General features: G+C 40.6%; 1 protein-coding gene across 2 annotated transcripts in view; it reads right to left on the bottom strand.

Moving 5' to 3' along the window:
* MYO1D (myosin ID) overlaps positions 1-20,245 on the bottom strand; it is a 157,214-nt gene that overhangs the window by 93,372 nt on the left and 43,597 nt on the right. For both annotated transcript variants that reach the window (XM_032202841.1, XM_032202842.1), the window contains exons 8-15: positions 19,862-20,065; positions 18,556-18,701; positions 18,349-18,463; positions 17,462-17,632; positions 12,696-12,766; positions 10,891-10,965; positions 9,173-9,305; positions 677-843 (exon numbers count right to left, since the gene is read on the bottom strand). In XM_032202841.1, the coding sequence (XP_032058732.1) occupies positions 677-843; positions 9,173-9,305; positions 10,891-10,965; positions 12,696-12,766; positions 17,462-17,632; positions 18,349-18,463; positions 18,556-18,701; positions 19,862-20,065 (1,082 nt within the window). The remainder of the gene's footprint in view (positions 1-676; positions 844-9,172; positions 9,306-10,890; positions 10,966-12,695; positions 12,767-17,461; positions 17,633-18,348; positions 18,464-18,555; positions 18,702-19,861; positions 20,066-20,245) is intronic.

Raw genomic sequence — 20,245 nt, 5'->3', positions numbered from 1 at the left:
TCAAAATCTTAAGAGGATGGATCCTTACTACCCATATTAATTTAATGAAGCTGTAAGACAAATTACAATCTAAAATATTTCATTTGTCACAAGTCTGTTAGGAATAAAGAGTCCAAGGAGGATCAAAACACGTTTTAATGGGGTCATGTTATTATCTGTTTTTTAGACTTCCAGTTTTTAAGTCCAGAGGTCTCCTCCTGCACATGCATAATGTCACTGTGCACCATTAAGCACTTCCCGAGAAACATAACGTCTGTCTCTTTCACTGCAACAATTAGACAATATTCAGAGAGAAAAGAGAAGTTAATTAGTTCTGGTTTTAGGGTTATGCTCTGGGGAAGAACCTCATTACACATTCCTTCTGAAGAGACTAATACAGCAAATGAATTTTAGCACGAGGAAGCTGAGCCTGAGTGCCAAGTACACACCTCTAAACCCATCTGCTGCCACAAAATGAGACAGCATCCAGCATCCTTGTTAGATCCATGTTTTATTGTATCCAATGTCAGATATTAAAACAAACACACACTACTACCCTATGTGCTCAAAAGTGAGGATCACAAGCCCAGAGGACTTGAGACTTACTGTCCACTCATGGGGAGACAGCCAAATCGTTCCAGCACCCGAGCTGTCTTGCAATGAGCTGAAGCGAGTTACTTGCCAACACCCTCCTTACCTGTGCAGAAACTTCTCGTACGTTTGGCGGTAGGCAAATCCTGCTCGGCGCACTCTCACATTTTCCAGAAGGCCAAGGTATTCAACCTGATGCCTGCAACGTTCCTCGTCAAAAATCTGTGGTGACTTCTTATCATTGGGCTTAATGCAACGGACATAATAGGGTTCCTAATAGGACAAAGCAAACCGAGTTTCATTCAGAAAGAGTCTATAAAAATAAAACAGCTTCTACATGAAAACCTTAAAACATCAGTCCACCATACTCATTTGAATGAGGTTTGGTTGTTTAACAGGAATTACAAGGCTAGAACAGAAATGACAAGCGGCACACAACATGTTCCTCCCCTTAGCACACTGCAACAAGATCTGTTACAGAATTGTGTTACTCATTCGAGCTCTATTGTCCTTTGCTATATGTCAGAACCAGTTTCACATCCTTCTTCTCTACAGACTTGGACGATAACAAAACCAGTCTTCATAAACAATACAGCAAACGATATCATTCATTGTCCTGATAGTCAGATAAGGCTTTTCCAATATCAACATATAAAAGAAGCATGGATTACTCTACAATTCTTAAACTATGCTGCATGCAACTCCTACAAAGCTTGTAGCAACATACTTGAATGATGGCAGTCACTGAACACTGCTCTGTGCAGGGCAAAAAGTGGTTCCCTTCAGGCTGGTTCAGCATCACAAGCACATCACAGCACCAACGCGAGCCAGCAGCATGCGCATTCTTCTCTCTGCACCACCCTGGGGCTGCACAGGGCAGACAACAGCAAACAGGACACGAGGCACTGCTCCATCCACTCCTGCCTTGTGCTGGCTGGGCTGACCCAAGCCAGCTCAGGTGAGGGTCCCACAAGGCTGCACACCTTCCACTGCCGGTCAGCCTGCCCTCATCAGATATGCCCCATATGCAATCCTACAAGGTGTTTTTTTAATGTTTACTTACATATTTTATGAGGTTAAAGGCAACTTTCAGTTAGGCCAATACAGTCTATAACTAGCACCAGCAACACTTGTAAAGGGTGACTGTAATTCTTTAAAATTAATTGGTTTTAACCACAGTGGGATTTGAAGTTGATTCATTTCTTCCTCTTCGTTGCTAACCCACTTCTAACTTTACAGGGAGATAAAAGGTTAATAAGCGTTGTAAAGGCTCAAAGTGCCCACCCTTGTTTTTCAAGGTAAAATTGTATTCTTATAACCTCAATATAAACTATTTTTACAGTAGCCCTTGCAAAAAGGACTGGCATGTTCTGCAGGCTGGCAGAGCCTCCTGCACAGAAATCTCATCATTAGCTGAGGAGAGAAGTCAGATGAGGATCCCAGTCAGCTCTTTCAGCTCAGAAGGTCACAGTGTGTCTGGAGATGTGCTTCAGAGGATATGTTGAAGATGCACCTCAACTGGAGTTTTTCAAAAAATCTGTTTATGGCAACACTAACATTACGACAAATGGAGATAAGCAGCCTCTCTGAAACCTTAACATTAGAAAATTCAACTTAATCACAACCGATAATTAAGAGTTTCAGCAATTTGTCCCTGGACTTGATGAAACATCTGGCTGTACAACCACCTATAAAACTGTTCTCTGGGAAACCACAGACCCTTTCCCCAAGGGCTCTCCATAAGAGTCTGCTCTGTTCCAGTACTACCTGATGGTTTCAATAGATATCTGAATGAAGAAGTACAGTGTGTTTACTAAATCTGTAGGTAATATAAAATTTCAGTGTGCATGGACAGAACTCACAATTTCAACACATGTTGCAGGAAAAAAAAGGGATGAATTTAATGAGGACAAATGCAAAGTTCCATGGTTATGCAGAACATGAGTCAAGTTCATACTTTTCTAACAAAGGGGCACAGAAAGGGCAAAACTGTAAGACAAAAAATATATCAGATTTCTACTTATCTGAACATTGCATTCAGTTTCAGGCACTGAAGTTCAAATAAGATGCAAGTGGACCTGAGTCAGTTCAGAGGAGAACAAGAAAGATCAGAAATCCAGAAAACAGGATCCAGAGAAAATACAGTTTAAGTCTAGAAGGAGTGAGAAGCCACATAACCGTCCTGATGGGCAGCACTTAATATACCTTACGTACATAATATACCTAAAGGGTAGATAAGAGAAGAAGTAAATATTCTGTTTTGAGGACAAAAATCACCAGTTTTAAATACAATATATAAAAAATCAAGTTGGACATCAGGAGAACAAGGGATGGGAACAGAGTGCCTGCAGAAACCCCCATCGCTGGAGGGGAACAGACTAGACAAGCATCTGCATGGAGAAGGGTAAGGCAGAGGTGTCCTCAATCAGGAGGTGAATTACATGCATTCCCAAGGTTCCTGCTAGTCCTATTTTCTGTGATGTAGCCCTGTTTTCTATGATTTTAGGTCTCTCCTAAACTCAGGATAACATGAATGGCCCCAAATTGCTATTCAGTAATGCTGAAGAAACAGGATCATCCCTGAATATCCCGGCATAAACTGGAGATACACAGCACTGACACGCGCATGGAGGTTTCACACACTAATGAATACAAATAAGCCAAATATGAGTAATGAACAGGCTAAGACATAGGGGCCTTGGAAAAGCAGAGCCTTGTATCCTCGAAACTGATATGAGCCAGGGATCTTTTGGGGAAGGTGTTGGACTGAAACGTTTCCCTGCTTTCCTAAGTTTGTGACACACAACACCAACCTGTACCTTTCTCTTGTAGGACTGTCCTTGGGGTAGAAATATACTGGTGGAGAGCTGCACTGAGGAGAGGGAGCACAAACTAAGCCAGCCACACATATGTGCGTTGGCAGCATCCCTGCTCTGCCCATCCTTCATGAAGTAGCCCAGGAGTGGGCATGGGGAGCGAGCAGGTAAACAGCAGGACATGAAGCTGCTGCTGTGGGCCAGCTGTAGACTCGTGGGATTGTTTAGGTTGGAAAAGACCCTCAGGATCATTACATCTCCTTTCTCCTCTAGTGACTTCACCTCTCCATGTGATGTGCTTCAGGGATAGCTTTTTCACAGTCTGGTTTGGCTCCTTTCTGTACTGGGGAGATGAGGCAAACCTGCACGCAGTGGAGAAAACCACCCTGCTGCCAAATAGCTGGCCAAGTCCCTGGCAGGGCAGTGCTCTCTTCATCCTGCCCTTCTTTTCAAAACTCCAGAGAGCAGCAGGCTCAAAAAAGGTAGCAGCATTGAGGACAGAGCATAGACAGGATCTTTAAGGTCCCTTCCAACCCAAAGCATTCTGTGCCCCCAGACAGCCATGGGACAGATCTGTTCCGTGTGAGGTCTTCTCTCCGAGCTCACCACCACATTAAGTACTTTCTTCTGCTGCAGTAATTCAACACAACGTGTTCCTATTCTATTTGCTCTCCTTTCCTTATGGAGAGGATAGTGAAATACAATGTGCTGGCAAAATTTAAAGAGTTTTAAGAGATTTATGCATGAACTTTTTAAGCTTTCTCCTGAAAATTCTCTCTGCACTGAAGGTAACAAGGTTTACAGGGTCTTTATTCAGTCGACAGTCTCCTACCAGATCTAAGAACGTGCAATCTGCGTGGGTGACAATTTTTACTTCAGTCGTAGAACTCAGCTGTGCCATGGGAACGCGGCTGTCAGCAGCACTCTTCACACTCTCTCAGACATCATGTGTCAACCTCTGAAGGTAGAAGCAACCCCATTTGAACTTCAAATCAGTGTTGAAGTAGAAGGCTTGATGTGGTCGTGGCAGCTATTACTGGTGAGGAGTAGGAGTTTGCTGGACCTGAAGCCTGCGATTTATAATCCCTGTATTGTAAGCCCTCAGTTGTATGGCAAGAAACAAAGACAAGGTCATTTATCTGCTAGAACGAGTCCTCTAATGAACTGGAAATAAGCTACTTAGGAAAACTGCAGGATATGCAGAGAACTTCCTGAAATACAGCTGAACTTAGAAGCTATGAAGGAGTCTGCAATTGTAAAGATGAATGGGCTGCAACTCTCCCCATCTCCTCCTGCTAATACATGGAGCTTGGGCCACTTCTCTATCCACACGTTAGCGAGCCAGACTGTCACACAGAGAGACCCATCCTTGTGCTAGTAACAGGGTTGCTAACATCAGAATGATGCTTGGCCATGCCACATCTGCCCTCAACACTGTTGTGTTGCAACTAACGTCAAGATGAATATAAATCCTCTGATGAGACTGATATCACAGATATTTATCACACATTCAATCCACTGAATTGCAGCATCTTTAGAACACGGTAGTTAAGAGTGTGAAGTCAAGAAAAATGCATCTCTCTTCTCTGCCTCAAGGGAATTGGTGTCAGTTGTTCATTACAGACATTATAGCGACCAGTTCACAGTTATTTGTTATTGCTACATAAACCCCCCAGTGGTGAACCACTGCAGATTTGCCTGCTTGGGTTGTCATTCACGCCTTTGTCATTCAAAAATGCAACAAACCTCTGTACAAAAAGTCTACCCTTCATGACTTCAAGCCCAGTACAAAGGGGAGAGAGTGACTATCTGCATTTGATACAAAAGGCAGAAGTCGAGATGCTGCTTTCCTTTTGGAAAACAGGAATAGGAAGTTCCTGTACAGACAGGAGATCATCTATCAGTGCAATTACAGTGTAATTAAAGCCTCTCAGCAACGACAGCTACCAGGGTAAATTCTAAAGTAGATTATTCCATGCTTACAATCCCACCAGCCTCAGCTCTTCAGGGGGATAATTATGCAGCTCCCATTATTGCACCATGAGGCTGTCAAGCCTGGAGCTGCATTTTATAAATGGAAGAACTGAAATACAGAAGCACAAAGGCCCCTTTTCTGAATGCTGTTTAGGTGCCTATTTGCAATTGATTTTTTTTTTTTTTTAATGAAGTGATTTTTAGATTTTTAAGTATTAAAAAGAAAACAATCCAGTTTATAGTTTTTGCACCCTAACCAAACTCCTCCCTGAGAGATTTCTATTCCATAGTTTATAGCTCATTAGATGAAAGAAGGGATAGGACACATCCAGAACAAATTTGTCAGTTCTATGTCCAATCAGTCACAGTGATGACATTATAACTTACTAGAGATGAAGCCTGTCAAACTGGATAGGAGAGGTATGGATGAAGGAAAAAAATGAGACAAAAGGAGTTACAGAGAAGGAAAAAAAGAAAAGAAAAAATATAAAAAGATAAATGCCAAGAGAGTTCCTACAGAATCTCATCATTTACATTCATGTCAACCAAAGGACTTCCAGTATCAGTATTTAAAAGAAAAAGAAGAGCCACCCACAGCAATCCATCACAGAAAGACCAGATTCTCAAGAGAACGGTATGGGCAGTAAAATATGTGCTTGAGAAACGTTACATGGCAACACAGTAACTCTATAAAGCTAGAGCATTTCATATATATAGAAACAAACAAACAAGAAAAGCTCTTTGTTCTACCTATCACAGGTTTCTGCCCAAAAGACTCAGTGTATGTCTGGAGGTATTAAGATACCAGCAGGGATAACCACCACTTCAACTCAGCATCCTCCAAAACCATAGTTTTTGAGACTGCATATTTGTAGGAACATGTGTAGATATAAGCTAAAGTCAAATTCATATTTGTGAACAGCTCTTGCAGTGTTAAGACCACTTTCAGAAGGATGTGACACCTCCTGCCCCTTCCTCTCTGGGACCGCAGAACTCTGCTTCATCACCGGACCCCAGCGTTAAAGCAAATTACCAACAAAACAGAATTTTAAAAGTAAAGCTAAATAACCAACTCACCCTGTAGGTTTTGATTGCATTTACAGAATTTAAGATTCGCTTCTATTATTATCATTATTATTCCTGCTCACCTAATTAGCATTTTTGGAGACTACTACCCCAAATGACAGGTTCAAAGACACTGTTGACACTGCTGAAAACACTGCAGCTTTTCTGGAAAGCCAAATGAGTACCAACGGACTGCCAATCTGTTCAAGGACTGTAGAAATACTCCTCATAAACATGGTTTGAATTAGTTTAGGGAGAAAGATTAACCAAGCAAGAACAGCCCCGTTGGACTGTGAGGCTGGGATGAGGAAAGCAGCACTGACTGTGCTTCCACACCGCGCACACTCTGGTAGCGTTAGTGAATCACCAGACTACAACAAAAACAAGCATGTCTTCATCTCGGTTTTTGAAAAACAGTTGAGAAAAGAATGAACTGGTATTACCTCTCCCTATGGAACCTTATTCCTCTGTCAGCTGTAGACCACAGCAGCTAACTCTACTTGTGCAACACTTTCCAGAGAGCTGTTTTCACCAGCTGTTACCACAGGCTTTCCCAAAACCATCCTGCAGGGCCCAAACAGCAGTCAGAGATGCCGAAGTTGTCATTGCTGATCCCCAGAAATGCAACTCTGGTCCCAAGTTAAGCACGGAAAAAATGAGTAACACGACCCAAGGGAAGAAGCTGCGGTACCTGAAATCACAGTGAGTGGCGTTGCCCGAAACAGATCGCGGTTTCACCAGCCCAGGAACAAATGCTCACCCGCTCACCAGCCCCAGCAGCAGCAGGAGAGCTGAGACAAGTACCCAAACCGGCAATGACTCAGAGGCAGGGTATCCCATTTATTTGTACTGCACAACCAGCATCTAACAGAACATGGTCTGAATGCCTAGAGTTCTTAGCTCATTAACAACATGCACATGGTATTAACTGCCCAGAAAGCCACCTCGAAGAGATCCTCAGGCCACAAAAGCCAAGCAGCAGCACCATCTCTTTGCTCTCTGTTTTACTGTTGGAAGTACACAATGATTGTCTTCGCGACCCTTATCTAAGCACCCTCTGGTTTTCAGAGTACACCAAAATTTACATCCTTTAAAGAAACATAAGCTTGATCTCAGGATGAGTCTCTCCAAATTTTCTTTTCTTACCCCTCCCTCCCCCCAGGACGTATGACAGCCAAGTTCTTCACTAAAAACAGCTAAAGCCCAAGTACATAACTTAGTTTGCAAACTTAAGTACCTACAAACTCTGCTCTGCAGGGAGCATTAGCCATGCAAACTTTTAATCAGCAAACTCCAAAGTGCAAATTTCACCCACTTTGTTCCAGCCTTCCATCAGGCTAAAGGTTGGCCATAAACCACCACACAATTATGACAGCCCTTGACTTCTTGCTGCTTGCCAAGAGCCCTTGTTAAGTCCTGACAAACATGTCTGTTTAATGACAGTCCTCCCTTTAATGGGATCCAAAACCTTCTGGGAAATACAACACTCTATGACAATTTTCTCCATTGCTATTAAAGAGAAAATAAACAAAAAAAAACAAAACAAACAAACAAAAAAAAACACAACATCATCTTAAACACATGTTTCTCAATAAAAAGTTAGTAGAGGTATAGAATGCAAAGAAAATATTTGTCTCTAAGTCTCTAACTCTTAATATTCTCCCCAAGAGGAAAGAGAAATCCAAGCCCATGGTATGGCTGGCTACAGCTCTAAGGTAAATGGCAAGTCAGGCTGAGAAGGAAATGTGCCCCATCTCCCTTCCATCGGGGTCACAGCCACCTTCTCCAGCCCAGCACTGTACAATTTGCCATTCAGGAACGGTCCAGCAGTGGGGTAGGAGCACTCGCCTTCTACTGATGGTGCCTGCCTACAGCACTGCCTAGCCTTAGGCTGGGCTAATACGGGCATCTTCTCAGTGGCCCTCCATCGTACGCTCACTGGGGAGAGCTACAGGGCTTTATTCCTTGGTCGGGAAGGTCAGCTAGCACCTCTCAGATCACTGTTGGTTGGATTTGCACACCCTCCTTCAAGCGTTACTACTGAAGATTAAATCCAACCCAGAAATAGAATTTAAAAATATAAAGCAAATGTGTTTTCATCTCCTAATTTTGGAAAACATGAACCAACATACTATTGCTTGTAACATTCCCAGTGCAGAGAGGGATCTGCTCATGCCATTCTGTCCCCCAGCATTCAAACAGCCTCCTTCAGAGTTCATGCCCTTACCTATCTTTCTCCACACAGAGAACTGCTGGCCAAAGCAATATTTTACTAAATAATTATTTTTTTTAGTGGAAAGTAAAAAGTTTCACTTCTCACCCTTTCATACAGCAGAGGAAAGAAGGAAATCACACAGGTCTGTCTGTGTTTTCAAGGAAGTCATTTGGCATTGAAAGACAGAAAGAGAAAATCTCCACATCGTGAAACTACATCCTCTGAACACTCTGCCAGAAGAGCTTTATTATTTATTTGATACAATAATTATTACCCAAGAAAGACTGGCTTTACTACAAGTGAAAGGTACACTGGTCACACACTGAACAAAAATTCACCTTCTTTATGCAGGGTTGGCAGCTAACTGTCCCAAGAGATCTTCACAGCTGCCCATTGCTATAATCAAAGCTCATCTGCCACTGATCAGCTTGGCTCTCTGACAGATGACAATGATAGGAAGGTGACAGTCTCTCCACGGACGAGCTGCACCCTACTAATCAGATGGAGTCAATTTTGAAACTGAAGTATTTACCTTTGATGCCAGGTTGTCCACTAGCGCAATCATGGAGTTCTTAAAAAGGGTAGCAGCTGTCAAAGGTCGCTTGGTCACCTCAGTGATGCTCAGTTTACCTTCAGGCCACATCATCTTCAGCACAGGATTAGAGCTAAAAGACAGTTGCATTAATTGCACAGTCTAACAGAAGGGCAATAAGTGTTCCATTAAATTTAAAATTCAACTGCTCATTTCTGTCCAGATCTCTTTGCCATCTAAGTCAAACCAACTTAACATTCTTGGGCAAAACATATTCTGCTTTTGAACAATATACAGTTCAAGCTTACAACTGAATGTTCCAGAAAAATGACAAGCTCGTTCTCCTCTTAAGATAAAAATGTGCAGTAATGGGATAGTAAAAATCCTGCAGAAGTGATCTATCAAAAGCAGAACCTGCCTTACTGACACAAACATAAAGAATTTAATCAAGATAGAAAAGAGCAAGATCATATCCTACAGCATCCTCCCCTACAACAGAGTATTTGATATCACACTGTATTTCTGCACCATTCTTGATATATAAAATAATCCATACATTTTAGCCTACATTTTCTTGAAGGGTTGAAGGTGAGATAAAATGGCCAGGATGGATGGCAAGAGATCTGGAATAGACAAAAGCTGAAAGCAGTTACAGCAATCTAATAGCCAATCTATCACATGTTTTAATATGCCATAAGTGGTCTTTGTGAACAGTCTTTACCAGAGATTTAACTGAAAACAGAGACTAAATTTAATAAAACATCCATACAGCAAATATTCTGCAGATTTCGAGTTAATATGAAGTCTTGAAAACACAAACAGCAAGACTCTTCAAAAGAGTACACTGAGTAAACACGACAGGTCTGTAAACTAAGTTAATAGTTGTACTAGCTTTTAAACCAAGGAAACAGAATTGTCCAAGCAGTTGTAGGCTATTTTACACTGTTTTCCACCTCTGAACAAAGTCTCTGGAATGCTGAGATAAGCCACAATTACAAAAGAATTACAACATATTTAATACCAGCCATCAAGGAGAACAGCTTTCCGGAGCACCTTTACATAAAAATATGTTTTGAGAATTTCAAATGTGCTTCTCAAAAGCAACTTTTACTTGCCTAATTAGTATTTATAGCAAGTGACTACATGGTTTAAATTTGTCATATCATAGCACATATGAAAAGGATTGAAATCTTTTTCTTCAGTTTTCCCATCACCCCAAATATTTCTTTCAAAACAGGAGCTTGTAATTGGGGCCAACATATCTTTGTTGACCAAATGTTACTCAGTATCTTTATCAATGGCTAAAGACAGATTAGTATTAGCACATCTGCAACTGGTCCAAAAACCTGGTTAATGACAAATCAAGCAGCACAGGTAATCTCTGTGCAGTTATCTTGATTGCACAATGAATTGCGTTCAAACACTTCAAATTTCATTAAATTAAAGGTTTAATCAAAGGAGAAAAAATAAAACGCAAAACAAGATACACAGAATAATAACTTTATCCTAAAATTAAACTAACAGCCTTTGGGTCATGGTAAATATACAAACATCAAATGTCAGAGCAATATGTTTATTGCAATAGCTAACAAATACACTGCACGCACTGTAAAGATTGCATCAGTGAAAATGCTAGTTTCTTCTAGCATCCACTCTTACAGAGTAGGATTCTGACAGATCAGATTCTAAATTCACCTCATTAATATTTTTATTCCTACCTGTTGTACATAAGACGCTTGAAGTCTTGAAATAAAGTGTCCTTGTTTTTGTCAATAAATCCACTGACTGAGTAACTAAAAAAAAAGGGAAAGAGTTAATTGCGAAGTCCTTCCCAGAGCTACTGGTATCACTGTGGAATCAGTATCCTTGCACTCCTACAGACACAGCAGATGCTAATCAGAAATCCAGCTCTGTTTTCCAACCTATCACTAATGTGCTGCATGAGCGCTGTCTGAGACTTGGATCTTTCTCCCCAGCTTTCCAGCTCCAGCATGGCAACAACATGTAATTAGTTTTTAGACAGTTGTTTGCTCCATGTAGGTGAAGAGCATGATGGCTGGGACACATAACAAGACTAGGGTGAGTTGCAGATTGCCCAAATTCAAGAGTTACGCTCATGACTTCCACCTTTGAATTCAAAGCATGTGTTTGTATGAAATCCTACAGACCTAAGCTTTGCTTTTCTACCTATCTAGTCAATCCTTTGCTTGGTGTCAAAAAAGATCATCTCGTGGGACACGGTCTCAAATCAGGAACAGTCTATAACCAGTGACAAGGGAACTCTATTGGAAATCAACATAGGAATTGTGGACTTTCCTCTCTCTATAACCATGGAAATACTCCCCCAGAAGACTACTGTTGGACTTCTGAATTTCATCTCTTCTCCAAGGCTCAAGACAGGTACTCTGTCCTCAAAGAGGACAAAGGTCCAAAATCTCCCCATTCAGCAACTCCCTCTCAGCTGCCTCCTTGTACCACTGAGCTTCAGATTACCCCTGGAAACCAGCACCTAAACTGCAGACACTGGGATCTGGAGCGTGACAAATTCAGGCTCAAATACTACCTGCAAACGTTTCCACATTTCACCTTTTTTTTTTTTTTTTTTTTTTTTAGAAAATTTGTTCGCTGGGCACTGGCAGTACAGAAAGCACTAATATATAGCCTTGGCTTTTTTTTTTTTTTTTATCCTTGGCAAAGTGCTTTGGAATCAGCAATGTATATCAGCAATCACTCAGCACAGACTCCAGAACAAAGTCTGTCTTCACTGATCCAGTACACACTGGATACCTTTATAAAATGAAAGTAAATTTAATCCCCAGTCAAAAGGTTAAAAAAAAAAATCCTTAATTGTTAAAATCCTAAATGATTTCCACATTAACCTCCCTTTAAGTTCTGCTAGCACAGGGAGTTGCACAAATTCTTAGCCATTCCATCATTTCAGTGATATTCCAGACAACAGCTTTCCTAGTGAGGTTTCTAACATATGGGCATCTTTCACTTCTAGTTAATTTTCCTTCATACTACTCTCAGATACTGTAGCCATTTCTGTAGAGTTCAGGTACAAAAAACTTTTCAACCTGAGTGGGAAAGGCTCCTTGCACTGATACTTATTTGAACTTAACACTACCCTGCATATTTTGAGTGAGCTCAAACTGATTTGAGAATTTAAAGCCAGAGAGTTAGATAACCATACTAAACAGATGTCTAAACAAGATTTTATTAGCTCTGTATAGCTTTCTTGTATAAACAGTGCTAGCTTCCCCCCCCCCGAAACATTGCTCTCCCCTTCACCTCCCCACCTCATATTCTCCTTTTGTTTCAATTCCAAGAACAAAATCATATTCTATACAGCAAGTAACTAGCATAAGATTTAATTGATAAGCAATTGCTGCACTCTGTAATTCTGTATGACAGCTATTCTGGTTCATACCAGAAGCAGCATTAAATCAGAATACCATACCACTTCAAAGCTGGCTAGAAGACAAAAATAGAAGGTGCAACTTTATTTCTAAAAGAAACTTACATCACATCTCCAGCGTAGTGCTTGATTCGAAAGTCTCTGTCAAACTCCAGGGTTTTGTCAGTTGCACAAAGCTAAAACAAATTTCACATACATTAAAATCTCACCCTTGGATTTTTAAGTTTCACAGAAAAGTGATGTGCCTTGGAAACATAAATGGAAACTGTAGTTTTTCCACTTTACACGCACATGCGTGGACCTGAAATCCAGTTGTAACACTGCTTTATAACATTTTTTCATGGATGTGTTATTAAAAGCATATATTTGTACAAAACCAACTTGTAAGAACCTACAGTTTTATTAACAAATTGAAACTACCTCAAAAATACCATTAAGCAAAAAGAGTATTTGTGCATACAGAGAACCATCACACCTAAGATTTCTTTATGCCCTTTTAAAAGTCTTCCTTTGTATTTTTTTTTCCATTGCAATGTCCCTCCTCAGCAAATAAATGAAGAAATCAGAATATGACAGTTATGATAGCAATGCTTCTTCTGTTCCACCACCAGCAGTCACTGTAGTTCATCGAACACCTCTCAGACAGTGACCAGCCCCACAGATCCATCCAGGGTGGAGAGAGCTGCAACCTTCAATTCTCAGCTCAGACTTCACACTCATTTTTTCACTACAACAAAGATGTCAAATGCCCATGTGGCAGCCACTCAGCAGCAGCAGCCATAGATTTCTTTGGAGGAAGCATGGGCACCATGAAGGCTATGAGCAAGTATCTATCACCCACCCAAAGTCTTAGGAAAACAAAAGAGGAAATTAGCACGGTCAAACTGCAGGATAGAAGAGTTTATTAGAAGCAGGAAGATATCTTCCAAAAAGCTTTACCTGTGTCTAAGAATAGAAAATAAATTGACTTAAAGAGATTAGATGTAAAATAAATAAATAGAAGATTAAACAAACAAAAAACACAAGAAGGAAAGCAAAAAGTTTGCATAATGAAATACATGAAGGTTACAAAGGTATAAGAAGTCCAGCACAGCAGGAGCAGGAAGCATGCCAGTATATGCAGAACTGACAAATGACCACAGAGTAGAAGGAACACAGAGAAAATGAGGAAGAAGCCAAACCAGGAAAATGAACTAATTTTTCTTTCTGCAGCTGTGCTTACCAGCAAGGGGCTAGAGAGGATCTAATGCTTTTTTCATCCACCCAAAACATACATCTCAACCCAACATGTCAATAGAAGAGGTATAAGATGAGCAAAACCACAATGAAATGAAGCAACTCTTCCTGCAAGATGGGACACACTCATCTGTGTAAGCTTCTCACTTAAAACTCTTCCAGCATGGGAGATACTGGAAGGGGGCTTAACACAATGCTAGTTCTCATACTGAGTCTTTCTCTCTATGAACTTTGTGTCTACTGGGCAAATCGGCAGAAATTATTAAAAAGAATAGCAAGTGTACTGATACAGTTGATAGCCTGCTTGGATTTCTAGGAGCCCCTTCTCAAGGCTCCTTATTAACAACTCAAAGAATTCAAGTTTCTGTGCAGGACAGGAAGAAAGGGGCCTCAAACAAATAACTTTTGGAAAGATGGGAAATGGTACAACAGCGAACAGTTGGCTCCTACAGTTCATCTGGGAGGCCTGCAGAGGTCTGTACTTCCACCTACAGTGCCAACAGAGTCTTAAATGAGCCAGGATCTGAGGGTAAAAGACAGGTGATCAAGACTGTTGATACTTCTTAATTATTCAGGGAAGTAAAGACACTGTCTGGCTGTGAAGAACTGCAGGAAGACATGAGATTCCAGAGGAATGGCACTGAAGAGCAAATGAAATTCACTTAAGTTCAGAGACATCCACAGAGAAAAGCCAAAGCTCACAGTAAGCCACAAACCCCAAACTATTAACCCAACAAGTACTTAAAATACCCTCCATCTCAAAAAGGACATAGGATAGTTGGAAGAGGCTTGACAATGGACAAACTCTATCAAAAGCACTGACTGCTACAGGAGACAGAGCCAAAGGAACTCAGCCCCTTCAGGTCAGGAAAGGAATGACAGAAGACACAGAGAAGATGTAGTGGAAGATACATTGAGCGACGTTTTGCTGTTTTAGAACTAGGAGGCAACAAATGTAACCTAAAAGGGAAAATGGATGGGAAGGAAGGAGCTCTTCAAACAAGTATCTACGCTGTGGAACACCTTATCAGTTAAAGAAGAAACACAAAACAACCCCCAAAAAACTATCAAGAGCACTAGCCCCGATTCAGAAGGACAGAAAATGGCTGGAGACTGGGGCCACATCAAGTTATCACTACATTTGTCCCATATTCTTCTCCCAGTTAGACCTTCACTGTTGCCTAGCAATTTGGCAGATACTGGATCAGGTGGACTAAAATGGGTCTTCTCGCATTCCTACCTTCACAATCAATTTCTTGAGATTGACACCCATCAGAATTTTCCACTAATGGACAATTTAGGAATTCATATACTGTTCATCACTGCACTCAACACTTTGAAATTACAAGATCAATTGAAGAAACATCAGAATTTAAAGAGGATGAGAAAATGAACCTTTGATGTTGAGAAGTCCAATCAGAATAGCTAATATTTACATATCTAGACAAGCAATGGACAATTCAGAGCTCTAAGAACATAAATTTGGCCACAAATATTCATAGTGGAAATATTTACCAGTCTTCCTGGTTTGTTTGGCTTTCACCAGGACAACCAAGCAGACAGCAGCAGATCAGGCATGCAGTGCACAAACTAGGACACTACTATTTAGGGCACAGCAGCCCCTTAGAGCTTATCCACATGGAGCCAGCGTGCAACATGCTCTACAGGGGAGCAGTGAAGCATTAACTCAGGCTGAAAGATGGGAGCAGTTCCCATAACATATCAGCACATGTACTTTAACCCTTTAGGAAAAGCTTTGATCTACACTCAGCTTCATAGTCTCTGGACAGATCTACCGCAGACTATGAAAGCAGATTATGAAGTGAAATCAAGTCCTTTGTTTTAATACAACTAGAAGAGGCTAGCTTAGAGGGCTCAGATTTCTTACAGCAGTTCTAGATGGGATAAGGGCTCACTGAACATGATATCTGAGATAATCTAAAGGACATCTGCAAAGACATGAGAGAGGGGGAAAGATAATTATGATGCTGAGAATTTTACGGGTCAATTTTTTCAAGGCTATATTGATTTAAACTAGAAATTAGCAAGCCAGGAAGATACATCATACACTCCATAAACATTATTTAAAACAGTATTCCTCACTTCCCTTCAAATCTGTGCAGTTTTCTGACAATGCCACCCCCTACTGAGGAATACTGCAATTGGAGATATATATATACACACACACTTTTTTTTTGTTGTTGTTTCCCACACTGTGAAGGGACTTGTGAAGGTAAGGACTTGAGCAGATTCTTCTTTTTAATTTTCATTTTATAACCTGCCACATGCTTTATGAAATTCAGTCCTCTTTCCCCACTGTATCTATGCAGTACCTACTCTCTCTGTGATGGAACCACCCCACCTTAGTAGATATAGTACCAATGACAGAACAGAAACCGAAGTCCTCTACCAGTCCTCTACCTAGTAACTAGACAGCTCCAGAACTGGACCACTGCCCGCACTATCCCATTGCAGAGGATTTAAGAATCCATTCCCTCAGGCTTCACTGTTCACAACTGTTAGTACTACCAAAGCAAGCAATTTGCACTAAAATATAGACACCCGGACTAGGCTTCATGAAAACGCTTGATCTCATGCGAGTCTACTCAGAATGTGTTATGGCTAACACATCTGCTGCTTAAGCACATAAAATCTAGGCTAACACAGAAAGCAAGATTCTCCCTCAGCTAAAATGCATGTGGCAGACGAGATGACAGGTGTGCCACAGCTAAAGTGCACATAAGGAAAACCACATCTGGAAGAAAAACTGATTTTATTTTCTTCCTAGGCTCTGCTCAAACAAGCCACAGCCAGATCTATTGTTTATATTCAGCCTCCCTGGAGGCAGTCTCTAGCACGTATCTTATACAACGATGCTAATTTTATATTTCTGACCTACATAAAACAGTATGCTGGGGTGGGAGGGAGAAGGGGGGAACCAGCATTCTGAATGTCATATTCCAAACAATGTTTCTTAGCAGACAGACATCAATAAACTGAAATTTATTTCATAAATGAAATTTGGTGTGAAGGATTCTCAAATTAATCAGGCGGGTGACCATGTTTTCGCTATGCTGCCAAGTGAGGAATAAAGCCTTTTAATTCATACATTGTACCAAAAACAAAGCAAGTCAAATGGCCTGGAAGATCATAGGTACAACTGGAGATGAACATGTTTTGTAGCCAATGACGATGAAAAAACAACCCACAGTGCTGTAATAAAGCAGAAGTGTGAATAATTTCACTGTCACTATGTATTACAGCAGCCTGGGAAGAAAGCCACGTGAGCCAAAACCGTGCCTCAATTGGTTACAGATGACATCATGATATGTCAAAGCACAAGCTCCTGCTTCTTTTATGCTCTGAATAAAATTGATCTCACATTGGACATACTTGAGCTCCCTCTACCGGCTATAAAGCCATAGGAGGTGCCTTACCCAAACCCAGACCAGATGGCCTATTTCTGTAGTTAAGAGCTGCAGTTGCTCTTAGGCATTTAATTTCATACTCTATGGCAACAGTTTGAACCTCAGACATTCTTCAAATCTTTTTCCTTATTCTGTTAGGTCTAAATAATGGAAAAAGCATCACATAGGATAAGAAACAAGTTCTGAGGATACAGAAGAGTACATTACCTTTCTGCTGGAGAAGTGTGCGTGCTTCCCTAGCTTGTTATTAAGAGCCTCAAGGAACATCTCATCTGTAACTTTTCCAACATTCATGCAGGCATCGTCCAGAATGGCAATGATCCCTTTGTGCTGCTGCTCTACCAGGTCGACAATGACCTGATTGTTAAAGTAATCAATCTGAAGAAGAAAAAAAAAACAAAACAAAACACAAAAACAAATGAACACGTATATTTGTGACTTTGGCTAGTAAAAGAGAAGTGCACCAGTGTTAGTCACTGATTGAACTGCACCATTTGTCTGACAGAGGGATCGGACACCAATCACAGGTGAAACAATCAGCTTTCAATATGCAGATTACTAACTCAAAACTAAGTAGGCTATTCTTCTGCCACTAAACAGAGGTGGTAATCTTCACATGCCTCACATTAATTTTGTGACGTCTCCTAAAAATCAACTGCTACATAATGCACTTTAAAATGTTTTTTAAAATTCATCTGCATATAGTTAAAGCGATAAAAACCGGGCATCCAATCCTTTTCATCATGAAAGGAATTTGAACAGAATGCCTAGAATTTTTCTACCCAAATATCTACAACTACACAAAATACGTAAGTGTTCAGATTAGGAACTCAGCCACAGAGATGCCATGAGAAATTTTAACACAGATCCAGAATCAACTGTTTTCCAAAACCATAAAAATAGGTTGCAAGATAATGGGTTAGCTTTTTCCACAGTCAGATTTCCAGACAGCAAGCCTGATAGTACCATTGGCATGGACACAGATGTCCTATTGACTTGAACAGGAGCTTACTCGTGGACCAACTTTACATGTGTGACCTATGCTGCTCGACTGACCTCAAACCAACCTCTCCCTCCCCTGCCAAATCACTCACATGCTTCCAGGGAATTCCTTCTCGCTGGTACTCTTCCTGCTCCTGCTTCAGAACTAGCTGAATAAAGAGCTGCTGTAGCTTTTCATTGCAGTAATTAATGCAAAATTGCTCAAAACTGCAAAAACATAAGGAAAAAAAAGAAGGTGGTGAGTTTTCTCACTTGGGAAAGGAGAAGGCACAGCACTGTGCTTTAACAGTACGTCTCACCTGTTGTTGTCAAATATTTCAAAGCCATAAATATCCAGGACACCAATGACTGTGTTTTTGCCATGTATTGTAGTGTCGTAGTTCTTCACTTCAATCACATCATTGATGTGCGCCACAATCCAACAAAAGAGGCGCTCGTATATAGCCTGCCAGGAAACAAACACTGAGCCATTTTGCCTGCATCTGTCTCTGTTCTTTCTGTTAAGTACAAAATACGTTGCTACAAAGTTTAATTCAAGATGCTGCCCAAACTAAACAAAAACCACAGATAAATTTCTGTTAAAATTGAACAATCATAGATAAGAAGAAAATATTCTATAAAAATATTTCTCTTTCTTCCAAATCTCATTTAGCTGAAGTCTAAATCTTGGAAAGATCACTAAGTATGGAGGTTAGCCCATTTGATTCCAGTCTGTTTTTCATCTGTCTAATAACTTCCACACCTGTGAACTATTTAACAATACTGAAGAATAAGTTAGAGTTCAGTTATAGAAACATAACAACTGAACAATAGCAGTAAAATGTTCCTGTACACCTTGTAAAAGGAAAATGTTTTGTAGATATAAGTATCTTCAAAGTCTACATGTTCAAAACGTACTCCAAAGCTGGGCAAACGTATCATCTTTGTGGAAAAAAGTCAATAATCAAGGACCTTCAAAACTTCATCCATTCTTCCCTTATAATTTTATTTATTAACAAAGGAAGGACAATTGTTACTCCTTTTGCTATCAGTATCCTACTTTTCCATAAAAAGGATAGCACAGTGTTTCCAATTTAAGTTCTAGATGTTACTCTTCTACTCTCTACCCTTTGAATTTAACTTCTAAGGAAATCAAGAACAATATTTTCCAAAATATTTAGCCCTATACAGTGTGTTCCTTTTGCAGATGCCAGCAAGCTAATCTTGCAACTCCCTCCCCTCTTTCACCTACCAGAAAAGCATGGCTGGTTGTGTCACAGCCAGGGAAGGGTAGAGATGGTGCTGCTCTGCAGTCCCCCTGTTGCTGCACTCTGGGTGAGTGCAGCTATACAACACAGGAGCACACAGAGTCAGAAAAAAAAAATCAGCTTGAGGTAGAGACTTCCCCTGTCTGAGCAAGCACTGTACTCGTTGATCTACCCAGGAAACCTACTGGGATGTGAGCATTGGAAAATGCAGCTACAAAACAATTCATTAGTGAGAGTCCTCCTCAGGTATCATCACTCTGTGCTGCACCAAGCACAACTCTACCAAAAAGCAAAAGCAAAGTGTCTGAGTTACTGTCACACATAAAATCAGATGTAGAGAAAGGAAATTTAAACTCACTTTTGCAAAGGCATCTCTGCCGTAGGTGGCTTCTTGTTCAGTATGCTGTTTGTCAATGACATCCCGACCTGTAGCTACAGTTCGGAACAAAAGAGCCTTCTCCACCATCTCAGATTTTGTTGACAGCAAGTCTGCAATGATTGACACAACCTTGCTATTTTCTATTAGAGGCGTATCACCATCCACAGAAAACTTCAAGTTCCCCTGCAATAATTAGCAAGAAATTAATTTCTCAATATTTGTATTAATATAATTTTAGTACGTCCTGAGTCCATCCACAACCCATCTGCTATTTGAGGCCTGCATATCCACATAACCACAAACATCCAAAATCAGTAGAAGCAACAAAGCCTGACTCAAAGGAATGCATTCCTGCTCAGTGTT

Source organism: Aythya fuligula, chromosome 24 (genome assembly GCF_009819795.1).
Source record: "Aythya fuligula isolate bAytFul2 chromosome 24, bAytFul2.pri, whole genome shotgun sequence".
Taxonomy (NCBI): Eukaryota; Metazoa; Chordata; class Aves; order Anseriformes; family Anatidae; genus Aythya; species Aythya fuligula.
Note: the sequence above shows the minus strand (reverse complement) of the source record. Positions and strands in the feature narration are given on the sequence as shown.